General features: G+C 33.5%; 1 protein-coding gene across 3 annotated transcripts; it reads right to left on the minus strand.

Moving 5' to 3' along the window:
- Positions 1-255: 255 nt before the first annotated feature.
- On the minus strand, positions 256-22,447 carry LOC138324802 (uncharacterized). 3 transcript variants are annotated; one of them, XM_069269958.1, is made up of 4 exons: positions 22,149-22,447; positions 12,817-13,685; positions 2,810-2,833; positions 256-1,322 (listed from the first exon to the last, which is right to left on the minus strand). In XM_069269958.1, exons 1-4 carry the CDS (start codon positions 22,185-22,187, stop codon positions 884-886), a joined length of 1,371 nt encoding a protein of 456 aa, XP_069126059.1. In that variant the 5' UTR covers positions 22,188-22,447; the 3' UTR covers positions 256-883. The 3 variants fall into 3 exon arrangements, with proteins under 3 accessions (XP_069126059.1, XP_069126057.1, XP_069126058.1); XM_069269956.1 differs by lacking the exon at positions 22,149-22,447 and having other exon boundaries at positions 12,817-14,426; XM_069269957.1 differs by lacking the exons at positions 2,810-2,833; positions 22,149-22,447 and having other exon boundaries at positions 12,817-14,421.

Raw genomic sequence — 22,447 nt, forward strand, 5'->3', positions numbered from 1 at the left:
TATGAACACAATACATACGCTTATAATGAAAGATAAGGGATTCGATGCATATCAAGTGTATGTCAGTAGCGAAATGTTTTTTATTGCTAAATCATATCTTCAGAGCACTCTTTACAATTGCAAAATTATAATACCAATAACGATTTATATGCCATCCTCTCCCGTCCATTCGGGTATAAAATAGCTTAGCCCGTGGGACATAAGTATAGCAGTGTTGTGTTAGCAGAAACCATACATAGAAGCGAAAACAAATGGTCGGAGTTCCAGAGAGCTGCAACGTCAGTCTAGAAACAGGTTTCTTTGGCTTAGTGCTAGTTCGATAACTGGATTTCAACTTGCTACAGGTGGAAGTTGCAACTTACAAACATTACCATGTGAACCGAATATCCATCTGCAAATAACATTCTTTGTATTCGTATTACTTGTGAACTGAATTTGATCTTTATGTCTGTATATTCGTATAGACCGTATAGGGCTGTATAATGCATTAATGTTCTGCAGTAATGTTCTGCCGCTGAAATATCCTGATATGATTAATACCAGTTGTTCAATAGATAGGAAATGTACATTGATATAGTCAACGTCGACATATATCGTCAGACATGTATTAAGTATCACATTAATTATAAACATCGAATGTCGTCGAATACATTGTATGCATTCGCCCTATAGCAAGAATTAATACACTCTGGCTTCTCAATGAAATATTCTTAACTGCAACTTCCAAAACGGTGCACCCGTTGATCACGCACTACGCCGTGTATATACGTCGCCAACATTTGGTTATGTAATGTTAGATCCGCTAAAATGAGAAAATATCACAGTTTTGCATACAAAAATAGTTAATATTACCGATAGAATTATAATAAATAACGACTTGCTATCACATTAAAGGAACACTACGATCCGCGTGGTCGAAATTCGTATTGGCTAACCACTCTTTGACGGCGGCGTGCTTCGATTTGCGAATGGAACTAGGACAGAGGAACTTTGGTAAATAAGAGGGACCATCATCTACATACTCTGTATCCGAGTCTACTACATGTGCTGTCTGACACTGCTGTTGTTCCACATTGTCTATTGTGTCCGCGACAGGTTTGTCGGGTGTGGTGGTGGATTTGGCAGCCGATACTGGACGGATACCGTCCCCTGTCGTCTGATCGTTATCAACATTATCGTCACATTCACTCGTCACTGTTGCATCATCCACCCAGCACTTCGGTCCTCGTAGTGGTTTTCTCACTTCCGGTGGTTTTACCACTACCGGTTCCGGTGGAGGAGGAGGTGGCGGCTCGACTTCCTTCTTCTTTTTGGCACTAGCCCTGAAAAAAAATAAACAATAAACATTAATCCATTTCATTGGTAATTACCGGGTATTGTTTGTTCCCATTCCATACCAATGACGAATCATAAACAAAACATTTCACTCCTCAGTTGAAATGTCGGAGAGCTGTTGATCAACATTGAGTGTTTTGTCTAATGGGTAATCATTGTTTATATTTACTATCTGTAAATAAACTGATACCAAGGTACCTGTATATATGTTTGTAAAGCATTACTATTTGTGTTCTTCATGAAGGACTCTTTCCTGTTTTAATTACGACTACAATGGGGGACATTATCAGGTTGTGTATCTGCTACAAATCGATGACGCTGATTAACAGTTCTGACACAGACTGGTCGACTTAACATGTAAAAGCCACCAGTAAAAGATAGTTGATCACTGGAAGGCTTAAAGGGCGATCGAAGAGTTGTAAATCACACATTCGAATATTTTTTTCCTGGTAGATAAATTCCCCTGCGTGTAAAATATTCCCGGACCAAATTATTTTTATTTTTTATTTAGAAAAAATAGTCAAACCAAAAAACGAAAAAGCAGGAAATAAGTAAAATAAAAAAAAATATGTAAAAAATTAAAAACACAAAGAGGGAATCACGATGTTAAAAAATGAAATTCTATTTGTTATAAGTTTTATTTTGTGTTTTAATTGTTCTATTTAGAGACGATACATTTACGTCAGATTGTGTCACGTTAACGATATCGCCTGCGTTAAGTTGTCGTATATCAAGGACCGTGTACTCTACATCGCCCTATATATGTGTTGTGTGTTTGTTCTGTGTTGTGTTTCCAAGTGTTATTAAGGACCTTCCTGATCTCTAACAATAACAGACAGGTGCGAAGGCCAATACTTATTGACAGGTGCAACACAATATGTTAGTTATGACGACAACTCCTCCGTCAATGGTGTGCACGTCAGGTGGGGTCAACTCTCAACACATTGATTGTGAAATGTAGACGTACAACTGTATACGTGATACAAGATGAAAGACACGGGGTTCGTGTTCAGTGCATGCTACTCAGCGATTCATACAAATATATCGATGGTATTTAAACGTTTTAAAGTTGATAATACTAATTATCAAACATTAATGGATAACAATGCAGTATATTAAAGACATGTCTTCGCAATGTTTAGAAAACTATTTAAAAAGGAAAATTAAATATTGATTCAACTGTAACAAATCATCATCTTTATATAAAAGTTTTTTAAAAAAAAAGAAAAATAAATGTTAATGACAATTGTAACAAATAATCGTTTTCATATCAAAGTTTATTTCTTATTTCTATTTTCATATCAGATTCTTTGCTATTTATTTTGCTGTTGCAGTATACAGTGATATTAAAAAAGGTGTTTCTATGACAACAAACAATGGGGATAAACTTGTGTTGAAACATACTTTAGGTAGTACATATATTGCTGGGTTTTAAATTATCATGTGACGCAGTCAACATATAGTCTGTACTTACATTGCTTTAGCAAGAAATTTTAACCTGAATAAAAAGAATACAATTTTATTTCACATGCCTCCTGTTTGAAACACAATCGATACACTATGTATCTTGTTTTTCTTTATCACACTCTCAACCACGTAGATAGTATTGAATAAACACCGAAGTAGGATACACTTCCGAACCACCAGAGGGTTCCATGGCCTTCAAATCGTAATGTGATTCTATATTCTATCATGTCTTACCAATTGGAAAATATTTCCTTTGTGATTTGGAGGACGCAAGTTTATTGTTGGTCAACGTTTTTGTTATATATCCATATCATAGAATGAACAAAGCATGTTACACATGATATAGAATATAATGGGTTCATAACTGACAGTGCAACTTAGCATGAGAAGGCTAAATATCGCAACATATATGTGATATTTTCCTAGATTCCTATCTGAAGAAAAGATATAATGTCGACCAACAATGCCTAACAAGGATAAACGTACACCAAATATATTTCAGTTCATTTTGTAAGCGAAGACAGTAAAATGCAGGTAAATAGACACACAAACTTGACAACTAGGAGCCATAATCAGTTGTATTGTTTTCTCACAAATGTATGGATGTCATCTTTGTTTCGTAACAAGGAACAAAGTGACCAAAGCTATGTTTGCTGTATCATAATAATGGAGACAATATCTGTTGTTAAATGTCATTTATTAATGACTTCTCCAATATTTAATTTTGATAGATAACATAATGTGTTATTGATAAACATCAATAAAATAAGATTAAATAACAAATATTTGAACGAAACAGCGATATATCCTATAAGACAATGATAAGAGCAGACAGATACATATGATACTTCCTTCTAATTCAAATAACTTAAAATGATCTCCACTAACTTTGAAAGGATAGAGAGTAAAGTGGATCACTATAACTGTAAACTAACTATGATTCGCCCCAAATAATTTTCTCCGTATCCTTTTTAAAGAAGTTAAAATTAAGAGGATTTAAAATTAAGCGAAAATTTGTATTTTTCATTATAATAGTGGAAAATATCAATTTGCGAAGATAAACTGTCGTAAATTTACCTTGAATTCACGAAAATAAATCGCACGCGAAAGAAAGTTGATTTGCAGTAAAGTATGAACTGATTTAGTAGTCATTCTATTAAAAGCAACACTAATGTTACTTGATGAATTGTGCGCCATCTTTAACTTTCGAAATTTCTTTGTATCATTTTGTAATAATCTCTGTCTTGAGATGTATACCCCCATTTTCTGTAACGTTAATTATAGGTTAATACAGAATTAAACTTTGTTCAGTGTATTAATAAAACAAGTTACAAGTCGTTACATGATATTTGTGTTTGTCTTTGTGATATTGACTCCACATATGACCTATACATACCCTACAATACAATGTAAGTTTAATTAGGTAGAATGCAGATTATAGACTTACTGTTGAGTCATTTTAAAACCCCCAAAAAATACGCTCTAGATTCCTATTTAGGTTAGGTAGGTTATGCAATCCATATAACATTGTTTGAGAGGGGAATTTGTTCTTTGTTCACACTGACCTTTATATACACACGTTTGTATTATGATTTATATAACTAGAGTAAAGACTGGGGGTATTGATTTATAAAAAAACCGCTATTGCTTTAAATCATTTGCGTATTTCCCAGGATTTATAAGTGCCGTCCTTGGTATTTCTTAATGATTTTTTCCAGGCCATTAACACAGAATGCGCTGGTTATAGTAGTTAGGGTAATTCCATTATGCTAATCGTTTCTAAGACTAAATCATTTTAAATGGTATAAAACACCGAAGTAAAACTATATCCCATTAATGTGGTATGTACACATGAGCAAGGTCAAAGTACAGCGTATTATAATAATTGTAAAATACGTGGCTTTACATTTGTAGCTCGTATATATATGCTTGTGATATGACAAATTTATGTTAAGGCTGATTTGTTTTACCTGCCTCAATATGTAATGTTTACTCAGCGAGATTGATTTTATATGTTGTATAAATTTTATGTTTGATGTTATTTTGTTTCGTGATAGGATAGTTTACCAATTTCACTGTATACCTACGTGCCGTATTTGTGTACTGCTAGCTTCCACAGTATAAAGGAGAATGTTATATGCAAAAGAACCTATTCTAAATTCGTGTCAGGGGCGATTAGTCCCGACTAAACGGTGTAAATTCATTACCTACTGAATTTAATTCCAATATACTGAATAAATATTGAATCTAGCACAATGGTAAATTCTATATCTACACTCAAAGAAAACCCTTTCCGAACATTCCCACAGCTGGATTGTGTGCTAGCTCCTCTTAGAATGGTATTTTACTATTTCTATAACTGTTCTTACAAGAAAATATTGTTTTTGAGCTTGTATTGTCGATCAAATCGTGCTTTACCTTTATCTTTTTATTCAAATATTCCTTTTTTATATTTTCCGTAAAATATGACACGTGTATTGAGAATGGTTTTAGTATGATTACACTTAAGCCTTATTATTCGCACTTATAAACCATATTTCTATTAAATTTTTGCTGGTTCCGACGAAACTTTTAGATATCAAAAATAACTGAAATACTCAGGCCTGCTGATTTTGAGTTCAAGGGGTCCCTTTTTATGTAGATTTTTTCAGAGGAAAAAAAGACATCCCAATATTACTATGGTTAAAGAGTAACTTCAATAAAACAGTTTATAATGCTGTGAAAATATAACTGGAGGACAGTTAAACAAATTGAACATTAACTTAGAAAATAAACCATTAAGTATTCATTCACTGAAAAAATGAATCTGTAAATTCTTAAGAGCTAATAAAATTCCTGTGCATATGAATGTTGTCAGAATAATATATGTCTTCATGCAAAGGTATACACCATTGACACAATATGCCATATACAAGCTACAGATATTTTGTATCATAGAAACCTTTCCAAATTTCAATTTACATTCACGTTTGTAGCTAATATATTACAAAACCATAGATATCGCCAAAATATTTCAATGCCTTATCAAATATTACAATGATGTTTTCCTGTAGACACTCATTGAGCAATAATTTATTAATCCTAATATCTAATATTAATGAATATGGTATCTGATCACAGTCAGTCACTCACAATATGATATTAAGGCCTAATTATTTCAAATTGGTATATAAAAATTCCTCCCATTTGAGTTCACATTTTAATATCGGTAGATAAGATCGCCTATCAACACGTGATGATGATAAACCATATCTACCAATCATTCTGTACACCTGTACATCCCAACAGTCTAACGAGGTAAACATCGAACTGTGCCAACAGTGTAGTACGTCTGCCAAATAATTTACAAAACAAAACTATTTTTTATGTTCGTTGACCGATTTTGTCTTTACGAACAAAGTTCTAATATATGAAAACGTTAATTTATTTCATAGTTCTACAAACAAAGAAAGACGAAACAGAAAAAATGATGCAATTAAGTTTATCACTGTTCCTAATGATATATGTTGTGCATTTACAAGTTTTTATAGTAAAAAATTATGTTATGTTGATGGCAAGATATTACTGAAATTCATTTGCGTAAAAGAAATGCTTGTTGATACCATTAACAGTTTTTCCACTTCACTTCGTTAATATGTTATGTTTCCTTTTTAGGAGACCTGGGTCTATGTTTCTGTTAAATTAATACTATTTAACCATTTAGATATACCGTTAAACTGTCATTGCTATAGAAATCGCTGCAATTTAAGACATTTCTGGAGCGCTTATTGTACTAGTTGCTGATTGCTGGTCTACAGCCGGCCGGATAATAGGGGGTTAAGGGATGGGGTGACACCCTATCCCCTCTTATATAACGAGGTAATCTGAAGGAAGTATTTATTCCAAAAGATATTGACAATTTGATGTTTCGTTATATTTGTTTTACACGAAGTAACTTTTTAGATATAATTTATATTTTTAGCTTTCAATACCAGGAAGAAAATGCTTTAGTCAAATCTGCTAATTAATCATGGTACACAATAACTGCCTTTCAAAGTTGTATTTCAAAATACTGTAAACGTTTATTCTAGGGGTAATCTTATTTTAACGCTTTCGCGTAAGAAATACTACAATTAAATGACTTATATAGCCATGAAATAAATTTTGAGCTAAACTTTGATTTCGCCAAAATAAAAGTAAATGAACAGCACCTATAATTATTTTTGAGTGATAAATTATAACAACATGTTTACTACTGTACTTGAAGATATATCTATGAGTAATAGACAATATCTCGGGGAGTTGTAAACATGAACTTATCAGTAATCCTTAAATGCACAAAGAATACTGACGGACAATATACCTGTCCTTGCCTTACCACACCTGACGATATACAAATCTGATACTATTAACCACCTAAACATGTCCGCGTGACGAGCTACGTACCTGTCTATAAAATCTATTTTAGACAACCACCCCTTGATACATGTCAAAATTAGACATTTTATAGAGTCGTGCCTGATCCAACTGTGCGATTGCGAAGTACTATAGAGTTCTAACTCTAGTTGTTTTAATCTAATTCTGTCCATGATAATTGATTTTGTATCAATATCATATTTCACTACCAAATGTATATCTAATACATCGACAAAGGTTCTATGTATCTATACAAGCTTTGTTTACTCTTACATGTATAATTATAGAAGGTAACATTTGTTTATTTATTTATTTATTTATTTTACAAAAATGGCATTTGACCAAATAGGAGTACTCTAAACAATTTCAGACTATCATATATACTATAAACAAACTGTACCATTGATATAAACATATCCTCAAACGGCTATCTCTGAAATATAATAACGAAAAGGTTCGTCTGAAAAAGGGTGTTTTTGACTTAAATTGGCGTAGCCTGATATCGTCCAATCCATTTTATAATGTAATGTAAATAAAATCGTGATGAAATTGAACAGAATGTAAAGGTGTATTATTGGTCTTCGTCAGATATCGTATACATGTTAAGCTAATAATGTTAAGTTTTTTTGTGATCTCAGATAACAACGTTGTATTTATGTTATTGTAAATTCATAACATGCTGTTCCATATTGTTTTTGACTGGAGATTACTTATATAGGTTTTGCCTGATGTCAAATTCTTTGGCATGTATAATAAAATGTGTTGAAGTAAAATGATGAATTTAGTAGTGTTCTCACATACAATCAAAATACATGTTGTATTAAGTCAGAGCTGCTGTAAGTTTGTTTATCATTTTTAACTTTGTTTCAATTGCAATTACCGTCTTATTGGCATACGATGGTGAAACTATTATTAATGAATATACAAGTAAAATAGGTATTCCTTACTTTACTTTGATGGTAAGATTTTTTTTAATTTCTTTTTATGTTTTAAAATTTTATATAAACCAACTTTTTTGCATTCCACTTAAGTTATGTATTCTTCTGTGGTTTCAGTCCCGTTAAAGTCTCGTTTCGACATAGATCATAAACGTTATGAGATTTTCAAATACGATTTATCAATATCTGTAGCATGTGGTCTGTAGCAAATTTTGTCAAAATATTACATTTCTATTTTTAGTAGATTTTTTTACACAGCGATTTTTAGAAATGGCCCATTTGGCGGCCATTTTGAAATTGTGTCTTTTTTGGCTTTGAGAAGAGCCATCGTTTTCCCATTTTTTACTTAAATTGTTTTTACTTAAATCATCACCGCGTCAGCATTTTCAGTTGTATCGAGTTAATTTTTGCTGTAAATCTTCACTGGGTTCATGTTAATTAAAATATTGAACATTAATGTGTGAAATGATACACTTTTGTCACTTTATTTTTACATTTAATGGTAATTTGAGCACTTTTATTTTTTAGTCAAAAATATTGAAAAATAACATATATTTAAATGGGGCAAAAAAGTAAGCACACGGACCCCCCATTTTTCTGCCTGATTTAGAAAGAACAACCATTTCCCTATTGATATGCAAACTATTGACAAAAGTTTAATACCAGAACTTTTTCTATAAAGTATTAAATTTGACAAAAATGGCTGAAAATTGTGCATTTTGGAGCTCAAAATTAGGGGGTAGGGGTAGCATATGTTGTTATTTTGAGAAAAAATATGACTCTTATTAATCATAACTGATATATTTTTAATGAAGACTACTGGAAAATAAATTCTACAAACATCCATACATATCAAACACCTCATTAGGAAATTATGGCTTTAAATTCTAGTGTATGTGGTCAAAACGGCGAAATTCCAATAAAATCCACTATTTTGTCATTTTGGTATCTTTGAGTGACAATAACTCAAAAACGAGCACACGGACATATGTTTTTTCTTCCATTTTCTTTCATGGTATGAACTCCTCTTTCCAAAAATTTATATGAGAAAAAAAGTTTAATACAAGAAAATTTTGACTTCTCAGAGGAGTACATCCTTAAGTATATCCTTAATTTCGCACACATATATACATCCGTACAAAAGTTAAAGTCCTCCCTCCTCTATTTTCAAAGAGTGAGTTAGCTTTATTTCATAAATTACAACTCATGTATTCGGATCTAACATAACGGAGAAAAAGAGTGTAGAAAACATGAAAATTGAGTTTTTCAAGTTCGTATAAGGCTTAGTTACCGTACGTGTAACTATAGAAATAATTTACAGCAAAAAGATAGTGTGGGAAAAAATTAAGGAAATATAGAGGTGGACTTAACGTTTATCTGGGTGTACAATATAAAGGTATTCAGTTTTGGGGTATTCATTTCCATATGTTCTACTTAGGTGAGGTCAGGTTATAGTTATGGTAGTCAATATCTCAAAACACATATCAAGTTTCATTAATTGATTCTGTTCAAAGACCTGGATTTAAATATCCCCACTAATAGCGTTGAAATTGACGACGTTTTGATAAGCCTAAATGTTTCTAAATGACTAATTTACCCATACTCTTAAATTACACTTAATTGTTTGATTTAAATAAGTATTCATTAAATGTCATCTAGGGAGGACAAATTAAATATATATGGCATCTTGTACTTCGACTGGGTTAACTGCGGTCATGGGTACTCCGTTCTCCCACGACTGGAATGGCCTAGCTATTTCTAATTTAGTAATTATTTTCAAACCTAATCACCTTGAATCAAACAAATAAGAGCCTTGGTCTACATACTTTAAAATAACAAGAAGTATGAAATCTTCTTTAAGTAGTGTATTGCATATGTAGAAAGTATTAGTCTGTAGTCCAACTTTTATATAAAGGAATCATGGAATTGCGATTTAATCAATGAATATTACAAGGATCTGTGAACAAATCACCTGTTATTCATTTAACAACGGGCGTTTTTGGTTAATTTTAGTTTTGATATTGTGTGATAATTTAATCTATACTTGTCCCTGATTAATTCTAATATCTGGCCCTTTCACCATTTGACGATGGCACACATGTTTTAGCGGTTTACAAGGGATTATTGAGAAGCAATTGAGAAACGTGTCTATTTTTATCTATGTGACTGATTAACATACGGTCACGTAGGGATAAAGAGAACGTCTATATTGGTTAAGAAAACATGTACTATTTCAAATCCACATATGGTAAAATCCATTGGGTACAGAAATAATGTAACATTAAAGCGATAAATATGGTGTGTAAACCTTTATGTTAAAGCTTTATTTGAAGTGGGTACATATATCCAAATAATAAAGAAAGGCGCACAATGAAACGGATGTTTTATATGAAGAATATTGTACAGATTGGCTTGATTTTTGTTAGACATTTGGTGAAGAAATCATTGAATTACCATTCAAATAACAAACTTTAAGTAATCTGCGTGTGTAATACGTTATTCGGATGTTAAGTATGCCTGGTTGGTTAAGATTACAATTCATTGTAAATTATATTTCTATAAAAACCTCTAGTGACTAGATTTTCTAAAAACCGTTATACATGGCTCAGTGGTGCCTCTAAGCCACCACTGCAATGTAAATGATAAAAGCTGTCCTCGTAAATGACGTCGCAGATTAATTTTTCATCCTTTCAAACTATCTAGGCCAATATACTTACAAGTTTAGGAGGCTTAACATATCGATAGTTCGATATCAATATTCCAAAGGTTGCATTGAGCTTCAAATGAATAGTCTCTTTTGTTTATTTATAAACTGATACTTAAATATAACATTTCTGGCAAACAAAAAATATTGGAAATCAGGTATTTCAAGTATTTTATTTTTTTTATATTTTTTTTTCTTCTAGCTTGAGATGACAAATATTTTTGAAAGGTGTATCTCGTGCTTTCTCAAGCTAGTCATTTTTATGTTTTTGTCGTCGATACAAAGAACCTTGGTGCGTTTTATTTTCACTTGAGATCGATTTTTTGAGTAGCTCAATAGCACAAAATCTGTACATGTATCATAATAGGTATAACCTGTATTCAGTTAAATGTAACTCGATACTCCAGTACCTTGCACTAACTTTATTCAGCTTCGAACTTGAATCAATAAAAACGATATCTACATTTAATATTATTTCAATCTTTCATACAAGTTTTTGAAATATTTGAAATAATTAAGTTCATAATAAGGCCCTTTAAAGATGATCAAATATCTACCCTTGAAAGATCTATACAAATATTGAATTTTAAATCGATCACGCGATATAGTTATCAATAGATTGACAGTAAATATCTATGTGCATAATGGCCACTTCATTTATCAGTAATTGGGTAATGAGCTTACCGTTTATCCACAGGTTGGATAATGAAGATAAAGTATTTAAAGATTGCCATGACCTGTGTGAAGCAGTATCTTATTTAAACTCTACTGACATAAAGAGGTAAGGACATCGACTGACATAGTCATGTTCAGATACATCAATAAAAAATGCTCAAAACATCATAGTTACGAGTGGAATATGATATATCTGTGGCTTTTATAAGTTCTGATAACTTGTGCCCAATCCTGTTGCAAATTAAATTATTCAGGGTATATTATTTTGTGTGATATTAACTCAGACTTCGTTTATTTATACTTTAAGTATTAAGCAAATTGAAAATTGCTAATCCTGATGATACGAAATTTGTAAGATGAAAGTTTTTTTCCTCTGAAATAGCAGTTTTAAGAAGTTCAAATTAGATGGAATTGTTTGCTAATCTGGTTTTATCTTATCATTAAACTAATATTTACGATATCGTACTGTGTGCTTTTCATCCCTGGATTGGCCAAAAATTTACATAAACAAAAGACACGTTCGTGGTATTACCATTAGATGAAGATTGGCATTTCAATATTGTTTTCGATATTACTTTTCAATACTTGAAGAGTGATGTAGGAGACTACATTTTAGAATGATAACGTTTTGTAGCTATGTTGGGTGTTGGATGCATTCAGTTCATAAGCTCTATAATAGAATTACCTTATCTAATTACAGCCAGGTATGAGGACACATGTCAGGAAATCTTCCTATAATTTTTACATCCTTTGTGTGTACTTCACGTGTATCACAAGGTTAAAAGTAAAGTACAATGAAGTTTTTTTCTGGACCAGGAGGTGACTGCCCATGAAATTTGTCCTGGGTGTTCTATAGGGAAACCCTGCCATGAAAGTAGCCCCGGGTGTTCTTTAATGCCGTACACATGAAGAGGTGTAGCATAACACCAACGACTTCGTACCACTTGTGTTCATTTTAACACCTTAAATAAACATAAACAGCATAAGTAGTCTGTACAGCATAACTGTTTTACAGGAATAAAGACTTTGGTATGTCAAACCTCTAGTGACTAGTAGACTTTGGTCTCAAGTAGAATTTGTAAACAAACGCCATCGCGATATTTTTTCTGAGGGAATGAATGACAAGATGTTTTTCATTAGAAGGTATTTGATGGTATTTGATTGTACATCCATTGTATTTTATGTTAGTACAATCTGAAAATATAAGAATGAAAATGTTAATACTATCATACACAAGAGCAACTAAATCGAACTTGTGCAGACGTTTTACAGTACGATTCAACAAAGCTACTTAGTACTCACCGTCCTTTTCCTTTCTTCCCTTTTGTCTTTGGTTCCTCCGGTGGAGGAGGGGGTGGTTTGACCTCAGCCGGTGGAGGGGCATCAGGGATGGATTCCTCTATTGAGCTTTCATACTCCAGTGAATAGAAGTGAACAGTACCCGAGGGCATGTTCCTAGTTCTAAAAGCAAGGTTATTGGAAATTTGTGACGAGGTCTGGGACGTTTCGAGCTCATCAACTTCAACGAACCCATTCTCACTATTCAAGTCGACACGTACAGCTCCGTCAGTATTAAAGTCATGCACCGATGACATCTCAGAAACACTTCCATTTCCGTTTAATGGCACGAGTTTGAATTCGCTGATTGATGATGAAGTTGACCTTGGTGACAGAGGGTGAATGGACATAGAAGAGGTCAACACTCGGAACTCGTTGTTGCTCTGACAAAGTGTCCTCTGTATTTCTGGTGGTACCAGCTTCCCCTTTTCGTGGTTATACCTCCCAATGGGTTCGGACTGTGGTCTCAGTCTTATTGAATTCAGGACCTTTCCGCGTTTGTTATACAATAAACTTCCGTCGTGTGATGGTCCATTGTGTACCGCAGTCTGAGGACGGATGACTTTCTTCTCGTTTTCTTTTTCTTTATCAGATATATTGGATACACTTGGATTCTTCGCTGGTTGTTTTGGCTTGATGTTGATGTCATTTTTGTTTACATTCTGAACGACACTGTCAAACAGACCAAGACTATACTGCCTTAGACTACCACTGTCTATCCTAGCATTGTGGACTCGCTGTTCCAGTTGTTTACGGAGAGTCTGGTGCTGCCTTCCCACCCTCGTTGAATCTTCTCGGGAGTACTCCATCGGATACCGGCGTGGTTCCCGGCCCTGTAAAGTAGAAGCAGACGGTGAGAATCTCTTATTTTGAGGTTTCCCAGTTAAAGCTCTTTGTTTGAGCTTCATATTCAGTATTCTACGGTCCGACTGCTGCTTGCTCAGCAGAGCTTCCTTCATATTCGGAATGTTTCCGAAATTGGTCAAATTAGCCCAACGCTGCGGCTGGTCCAACATGTTGAATATATGACCGAGCACTAAGAAGTGTTTTATATGTTTATAAGTGTAATAGAAGTATCGAACTCCAGAACATAAGTACTTTCAAACAGTTTAAGCCATTTTAGTTCGAGACACCGGCGATCTTTATATATGGAAACACTGAAAAAGCACGATACACCGGAATGTCATCCAAAATACAGAACGTCTGAAATAGTGAACTAATCCAACACTAGAACACACATATAGGTTGAATATCACAGCATAATCATGTCTTCACTGTGCATGTCTCAACACCACGTCAAAATACATAGCTGTCACATATTATCTAACAGCCTGCCCGTATGATACCCATGTATGTTGTGAGGAACTCTACAGTCGATATATAGTAATACTGGTCTATTGTCACGGCTTCGGGCATTTAAGCTATACTATTTTCAACCTAATCTGATAGACTCGGATCAATGTACATAGGTATATGCCATACGCTTGATTTACGTACACAAATCGAAGTAAGTGCATTATAACGGGGTCTCAGAAAGCACTCGAGGAGAACCTCACCAAACTAGGCGTAATGTCGATATGTTTATGAGACAAACTTAAGTTCTTAGTACACATACGGTACGCAGGTTATATAGAAATAATTTGTACTTAAAACCATTATCGTCCATACTCTTGATATAATATGTAAATAAATCTCCTTTAAAGGCACGTGGTTATAATCCTATCGAATCGTGCTTAAGGGGCTACCCCAGTTACTCAGTTCTGTTATAAAATAAGGTTAAAGGCTTAGTGAAACCAGAAGTCAAACGTTCAAATTGATTATTTTCCAAAACATATTAAGCTTCTTGATATTTGATATTTTCCGAATGACAATAGTCTAGCTGAATCATATCACATATTTATCATAGCATTTAGTTGATTTCGTCGGAAGATGAAAATTGTCCACCTATTATCATCCATGAATGAATTACGAAAACCTTCAAATACGGTACATACGTACTTAGAATTTTAATCACTTGTTCTGTATGTGTATAAATTACGAAGAAAAATTATATGAAAGTTAAGTTATGTTTACTGTAGCACAACCATAGTGTATATATATATGCGATAATTAAGAATGTATTCAATTATATAGTTTAGCGTGATGTTGTATATGGCTACAATGATAATTAAAAGACGAGTAATACTATCGATAATATAAACTGAGTCCAGGAGAACAAAATCATCGACCTATGGTCAGTACAGATTTCATTTGTACAGGTATTACTTAGAATTCAATGTTAGCCTTCTATATCTAGGTTTACAGTTCGAATACCATGTCGAGGTAGTTGCCAGATACCAACCGCAAATCAGCGTCGGCTTTACGCCGGGTACTTTGACTTTCGTTTGCCTCCAAATGACCCAGGCTATATATAGGCTATAGGACGTTAAGCAAGTGTAAAACAATTTATCCATTTATAAAAAGAAACACGTTCGTGTTTCCATTCTGCATAATGCATTTTTTGATAAGAGAAAATCTATATCACAAATGTCCCTTTAACGTGTGAGACAGTGACGATAGACTATGCACTGTGTGGTGGGTTTGGAGATACAGGTGGACTGTTTGATGTTACTAAGGAAGCATTTTACCTGTACGGTCACAGGTATAATCAACAAAACCTACACTTAAAGATCGATTTGAGACAATAGGTTTCTACACGGGTCAGTTGTTAGGGCCATTTTAGCCATTGACCATTTCTACAATGTAACAAATGACGGTCAATAATTTATAAGTTCGATAGGCCAGAGGCGTTTTCATTTTAGTCTTCATACACAACACCAACTAAATCAGAGCGGTTTGATAAGAAATGTTTCTATAGCTAGTGTAGTGTAACACCAAAGCAGTTGATATACATGCGTTGAATAAATATTGACAGTCGGTATCGATATCCCTGCATTGTCGGGGTTATATTGGGGCCGGAGAGAGATAGGCTAAGACCAGGCCGTCTGAACTATCAATATTAAATGTTACTCATTAAAATTCTATCAGTCAGACTGGTTTATATAACCATTATTTATCTACTATTTAACAGTACAAAAAATACAGAATATATACATAGATGATGATATTGTAAACCCATTGTTTATTTGTGCGAATTAAATTCGCGAATTTTTCGATCAAAATGAAATTGTGGAAATAAATAGCCGGGTATTTGAAAGATACATCAATTAAAAACAAGTAATTTTTCATTAAGACCGAACCTGCGAAATGAAGTCATCGCAAAAATCAGTTGGTTTATAGAAAAGAGGTGGGTTAAACTATCTGGAGCAGGTGCACCGCGAAATTAGACCCCCGCGAATATGATCCGTAAGAAAAAACGCGAAATAATGACCCCGCGAACTTAAAGCGCTATACAGTATTCACACGTAATTTTAAGATGATCTCTACTGTAACTGCACCTTCCAATAAATGAAGGCTGGAGACTGAAGGCAATATACCATGAATCCCCTCTCTTTATCCATCAACATTTACCAGCAACAACGCAAGCAGACGACCAAAAATTTTTGAGAATTTTTATATATCTTATATTTTATCTTTAAATGAACATGAAAAGATCCCAAATTGAATTTTGTAAGGTATGAATGTAACCTTACTAATACCTTTATTACAGCTAAGTACCAATGTGAGCACAGCATCCGTCGAAAACATAGGCAATGCTGCATTATTGATGATTTCAGCATCTAATATCAAGTCAGTGAATTGACTATTGGTTTCGGACGTGAAAGAAAAGATATTGTAACCTTACATTTTTAACGTATAGTAATATCTAATAAATACACAGAGTAAAATGTATTTCGACGTGGTATAAAAGATTCTCAAACATATCGCAAGGTATTTTTGTCTAAACCACATATCTCAATATCATTCAATATCGAGGCGTAAAACGTCTCAATTTTAAACAAAAGCATTTTGTCCTTGAGAAGTGAATACCTGGCGACGCATAGTCTAAATTTATTTCATCTCATTTTGATATTAAAGAAGTACCTGTCACTCTTGATATGTTGATAGACACTAAGGTTGTTTAACTCTGCCATTGGTGTTAATATTTCATAATATTTCATAATGATCCGTTATAGCAGATCCTATATAGAGTTTTCTTTACATTATGTATGGAGTCCACGGGACTATTTGAACATGTCATCGAGATCCTTTGTTTATGCGAATGTAACTTTATCTCTAATCCTTTAATATATGAAGAGAGTAATATATCATATCTCACCTGAATACAATCTTCGGGCTTCCTGTCATTTTATCTTTTTAAATGGGTATTTACTTAGCAGTTACTTGTGACAGGAATAGCTTAATATCGACACAGGTTTGCATTAACTATTCAAAACGCGTTTCAAGCTTCGCGTAATCATTACCTATGTATGAAAAATATTTTTACTTGATTTATTGGCAGCTTAGCTTATGATAACCGGGACCGATTTATAATATTTTTCGCCTACATCCCTCGATAATTTCAAACCAGTTACCATGGTTGCTAAATCAGTTACCATGGTTACAACAGTAAACCACAAGCCATGTAGTAATATTCATGAAAATTTGAAAAGAGGAGACGTCAAAAAGAAAACACAGCAACCAAAATATACGTTTAATAGCTAAGAATTTGACAATGTGATTCAAAAATGCTAAGACAAATCTAGCTTAGGTCACAGTTACGTGGTCAAAGTAAGAACTATTGAACAGTAATACTATTGAATAGATATTCATATATGTATTCATATATGTAAATAATCAATATATGCATAAATTGAGAGATGTTCTTTTCATACATATATGGAAATGAATGAGAGTTCAGAGAAAGTGTGTAAAATGACAGTGTGATGCATGTTTGAGGGAAAATTACATTGAAAATTTGGAAATAAGTATGAGAGACCTTCTGTGAAGGAAAATATGTTATTTTCTACATGAAATTTTGAGAAAAAAAAAGTTTCTTGGAGAAAAATATATATTCACGACACTTGACATACCATATCGTATAACGACGTAGAATCATGATCCGGACCTTATACAAATATATTATATACAAACAACTATCTTCAAACTGTATATTATTACATTAACAGTCAGTAATTGACATTTATAATGTTACAAGTTTGAAAAAAACAACAAGTCTAATATCATAGAAGCAACTGAAACATTAAGCAAATATAGGTAGAGAAAGCTGGTATGTGACCATCCAGAAATGACAACTAAACAGCCGAGGAACTGAAACCTTCACATTCCCCACACAGCCATCCTCGATAATCCAGGGGTTCCGATCACTTACGATCTCTACACCCCTGGACTATCTCATTGTGAAATTGAAGGCAACTCAGCTGAAAATATTTGACCAATCACAGACCAGCAAAGATTTCCTTTGAAGACTACAGAGAGAGCGACGCCCAACTTCAAAGCCACATAATCAACCACAGTGTATCGTTATACGGTTCTTTTGATGTACATCAAAGGACTAAATTACCTGTTCTGTTCTGTTGCCTCCAATTTTACGATGAGATAGTCCAGGGGTGTAGAGATCGTAAGTGATCGGAACCCCTGGAGTATCGAGGATGCCACACAGCATAATAGTAAAATGTCCCTGATGGTTAAAATATGAATATATATGGCAGCTGATTAATTCAATTAAATACAAAAAAGGACACAAAAAAATCAAAATGCAACAAACCCTATGACTAATTTTCAGAGTATGAAGTGTCAATGATTTCAACTGAGCAATATTTATTCTAGGGCATCCGCTTATAATCAACTGATTCAGCTCTAAAGACACATTTAGGCTTTTCTAAATCAAAGACTAGATAAGTCCATTATAAATGAGTTAAGATCCTGATATCTCGGCACAGGATATTAAACACTGTCCATGACAACAATGTAAATGAGAGAATAGTCATATAGGAGAGGTTGGTTCATTGCAATTATGTATGTAAACAATACGTCACTTCCGGAACCGCCATAAACAGATTAAAAATGACATTGCGTATATATGCTCAACAATTAGAGAACGATTATGTTTAGTTCCATAACAAATATTGACTTATGTTCATATTTACCAACTACTTATCAGAGATTATCTTTCCATAATATATATAATTAGCAACGATAAAATCAATTTAATCCGAGTTTATCAGCCGAGTATAACAATGGAAAGGTCCTAAGACGTTGTCTTATTTAACAAAGAGCGATTACCATAAACTGATTTGGTGTATGTGTTTAGTCTATAAATCAAACTAAAACAAACGTTTTCCAACACCAGGACATATGCCGCCTTCTAAAAGTGCTGTAAATTTTTACTCTATAAATTATCTCCGATAAAAACTCTTCGACAAATAATGAGTTGACGGAGCGAAATTAGTTGATAAACCACTATATATTTCTCAACTTTGTGTGTAGTGTGTATCTACTACAACACATGTAACAGAACTCCGGAGGTAAATATATATACCCGTGCATTCATGAATATAGAGAGTTAAGAATTTAGAAAGGATGATTTTTATATCAACAATGAGTATATGAAGAGTAAACAATTCAATAAATTGAAATAATTAATAGACTTCACCAAATAGGTGCCTCAATCTATAACTCGTTAGTAAGACTATCTGTACAAAAAAAACTGGAGATAAATTGTAGAACTAACTATTCAAAATAGAAAAAATTTTAGTCTTTGGTCTTTAGTCTGTTTCATTGTTTTCAATATCAAATAATTTTGACATTAAATGAAGAATGTATAATTATCCACTTTGTTGATATTTTCATTAAGACTACATATATTAATACCAATATTTTTATAAATTTTGCCCTGTTTCCTTCAGAAATGATGGAAATTTATACATATGAAAACATCTTTGTCCGAATAATTTATTTCTAACTTAGCATCGTACTATAAGACTATTTTCAAATTACATACAATGTATATACTGCTGTTTTATTTTACTAATAGGCTGCACGTGAATAAACTACTTATTAGACCAAGGTCATAGTTACTATATATAACTTTGTGGGTTAACCCTAATCTTAAATCACAGTAAAAGTCACGACTAATCTTAATCGTGAACACCATCTGAGATCAAACATCCGATCCATATACCTACACACTTAACAACATGATCGGTTCAATAGAAAACAAAGGTCGTTGTGGGCCACAAACTACCAAAACAATGAAACATTCAACCACGTCAACCACAATGGTTTATAGACCGATGTAAAATGATATACTTACAGAGAAAGCACAGAGTCAAATCAAAGCAACACTTTTTTTAAAATAAAGAAAAACCGTTCAGTGTTTAGGAATTTCTCATTATCAAAGATTGAACAATTTGTGGTGGTTAATCTTTAAATTACGTAAACAAAATGTTAATTTTGTCCTGCCATCTTTAATCCAATCAACTGATTACGTATAAATTAAAACAAAGTGTTAATTTCTTTCAGATATTCATGCTTAATTGTCGATAAAAAATCAGCCATATGTCCCAGAAGAGACATGTGTCCCGAATGAGTTAGCGTTGTCTTTCCCTTTGCTGCATCCTCGATACTCCAGGGGTTCCGATCACTTACGATCTCTACACCCCTGGACTATCTCAAAGTCTCTGACGGCATGCTTCAGTGAGAGAGCACTATACAAAGTACAGAGAAATCACACTATCACAAGGAGACACATCCCGAACTACCACCACATCGTCTCAAAACATACCGAACACACACTCAATACATTGGATATATGGTAAAAATATCATTAAAACGTTAAGCTTAATGAACCAATCTCGTGATGACACCTAAGCCTAAACTAAATCACATAAGGCCAAGTTACATCCTAAAATAAGAATCAGCACAATTAATGTGTTTCCTCGTGGTTCACTTCTAAACTTTACATAGAAAATTTCGGACTTATTTGATTCTGCAACTTTGGCTAAAAGCTTCTGTTAAGTTGCTCAGCTCTATATATAATAACCAATACGCCCATTGAGTAATTAGCCATACAATCTAACATGTCACTTACTTATATTATATTCTCTTAAAGCATTCAGATTGACATAAGAATATTTTTTTTGTTTTTATCTACAGGTGAGGTTACCGATTGGCGTATGGTTGGGTGACAGGATGTTCGGACTACCGCGTACTGGTTTTCCATATAACCAAACCCTTATCTGACCTTCTAGTCCAAGGATGACAGATATATACCATCAAGTACTGTGGTAATCGGATTAGTGGCTGGCATTGAAATACATAATTCATCGCCTCTGTAATTTATTGGTAGCGTTGAAAAGCACTCTGCGAATTGAATACATTGATTGTAAGCTTCTTGCTCCATTTGATATATGATTAATTGCATGCCTAACTTTCCCTAGATATATAAGCTTACCTCCATTGTTGACCAACAAGGTCCATGCCCAAATGTCCCTCTTTTCTATTAATACATCGTGTTACCATTGTATTAATTGCACTTGCTAAGGTAAAGCATGTACATGTATGAGACACAACCAGGTAGTTTCTACCGAGTTTTGGTTTAACCTTGTCAATTCTCGACGAAACACGTTCGTTAAGTTCATATGAAATAAGAAAGAAGCTGGGTTTTTCATCTCCTTTTATGTATATGTTTTTTTTGTTCAAAATCCAATTCAAAATCACATTAATGTATACAATTGGTATTTGCAGTAGCGTTAAAAAATCTTCATAATCATTGTGTTACTATCTGGTTTCCTAAGTGTTTTAGAGATACACCTTATATAGTCTCAATATGTATTTACGATGAACATGGAAATCTATTTGATAATGTCATAACTAATCTTTATGAATCAACTGTCTAATTAACAGGAAATTGTTTATAGTTCATTCTAACCAAACTTCGCGCATTCCCAATGGAAAGTAAATCTTAAAAGTTAAACGCACTTATGGATAGTTTTTTTAACAGAGAAATCTAGGCACCTTCAAAACTGACAATCATATTCTCAACGAACCACTGTACATCAATTTTCATTGAAATCGAACTCCTTTTTCATCCTTTAATAGCCACGCCATGATGGTCATTTTGAATTTTACAAAACAAGCAATCTTCCATTCCACATCAAGTATATCTACAAATTCAAAACATTTCCGAGAAAATATCTGGAACAATTGCAGAGAGAGAAACGGGCAATGGTTATTACAGCAAATCCTGTGTTCGTGGATCGACATTATCACAGTAAATTATTTATAGATAGCCGCATCCGCATTGAAAGTATCAATATAATAGGAATATCTCTATAGCGATGTGCATTACATACCTTCATTTGATGTCCATATGTAGAACCATCCTTCAACATAAAACATTTGAATATCTCCCTAGACCTGTCGCACAGAACTTCTCCAATAATTCCAAATGCCCAAACAGGTGTTGTCAATATGACAGTGAGACCCCGATCTCCAATACAATTATGTTTTCCGTTCGTCAGTAATATCAAACATACCGGGTGCGGGATTACCGCTCTTAAACAAACATCTGTCGTCCTAACACCACCGTGCTATTACAAGATATTAGAATGTTCCATTTCAATTTTCAATTTGACAGTGACTGACTATACAA

This window comes from Argopecten irradians, chromosome 6, assembly GCF_041381155.1.
Source record: "Argopecten irradians isolate NY chromosome 6, Ai_NY, whole genome shotgun sequence".
Taxonomy (NCBI): domain Eukaryota; kingdom Metazoa; phylum Mollusca; class Bivalvia; order Pectinida; family Pectinidae; genus Argopecten; species Argopecten irradians.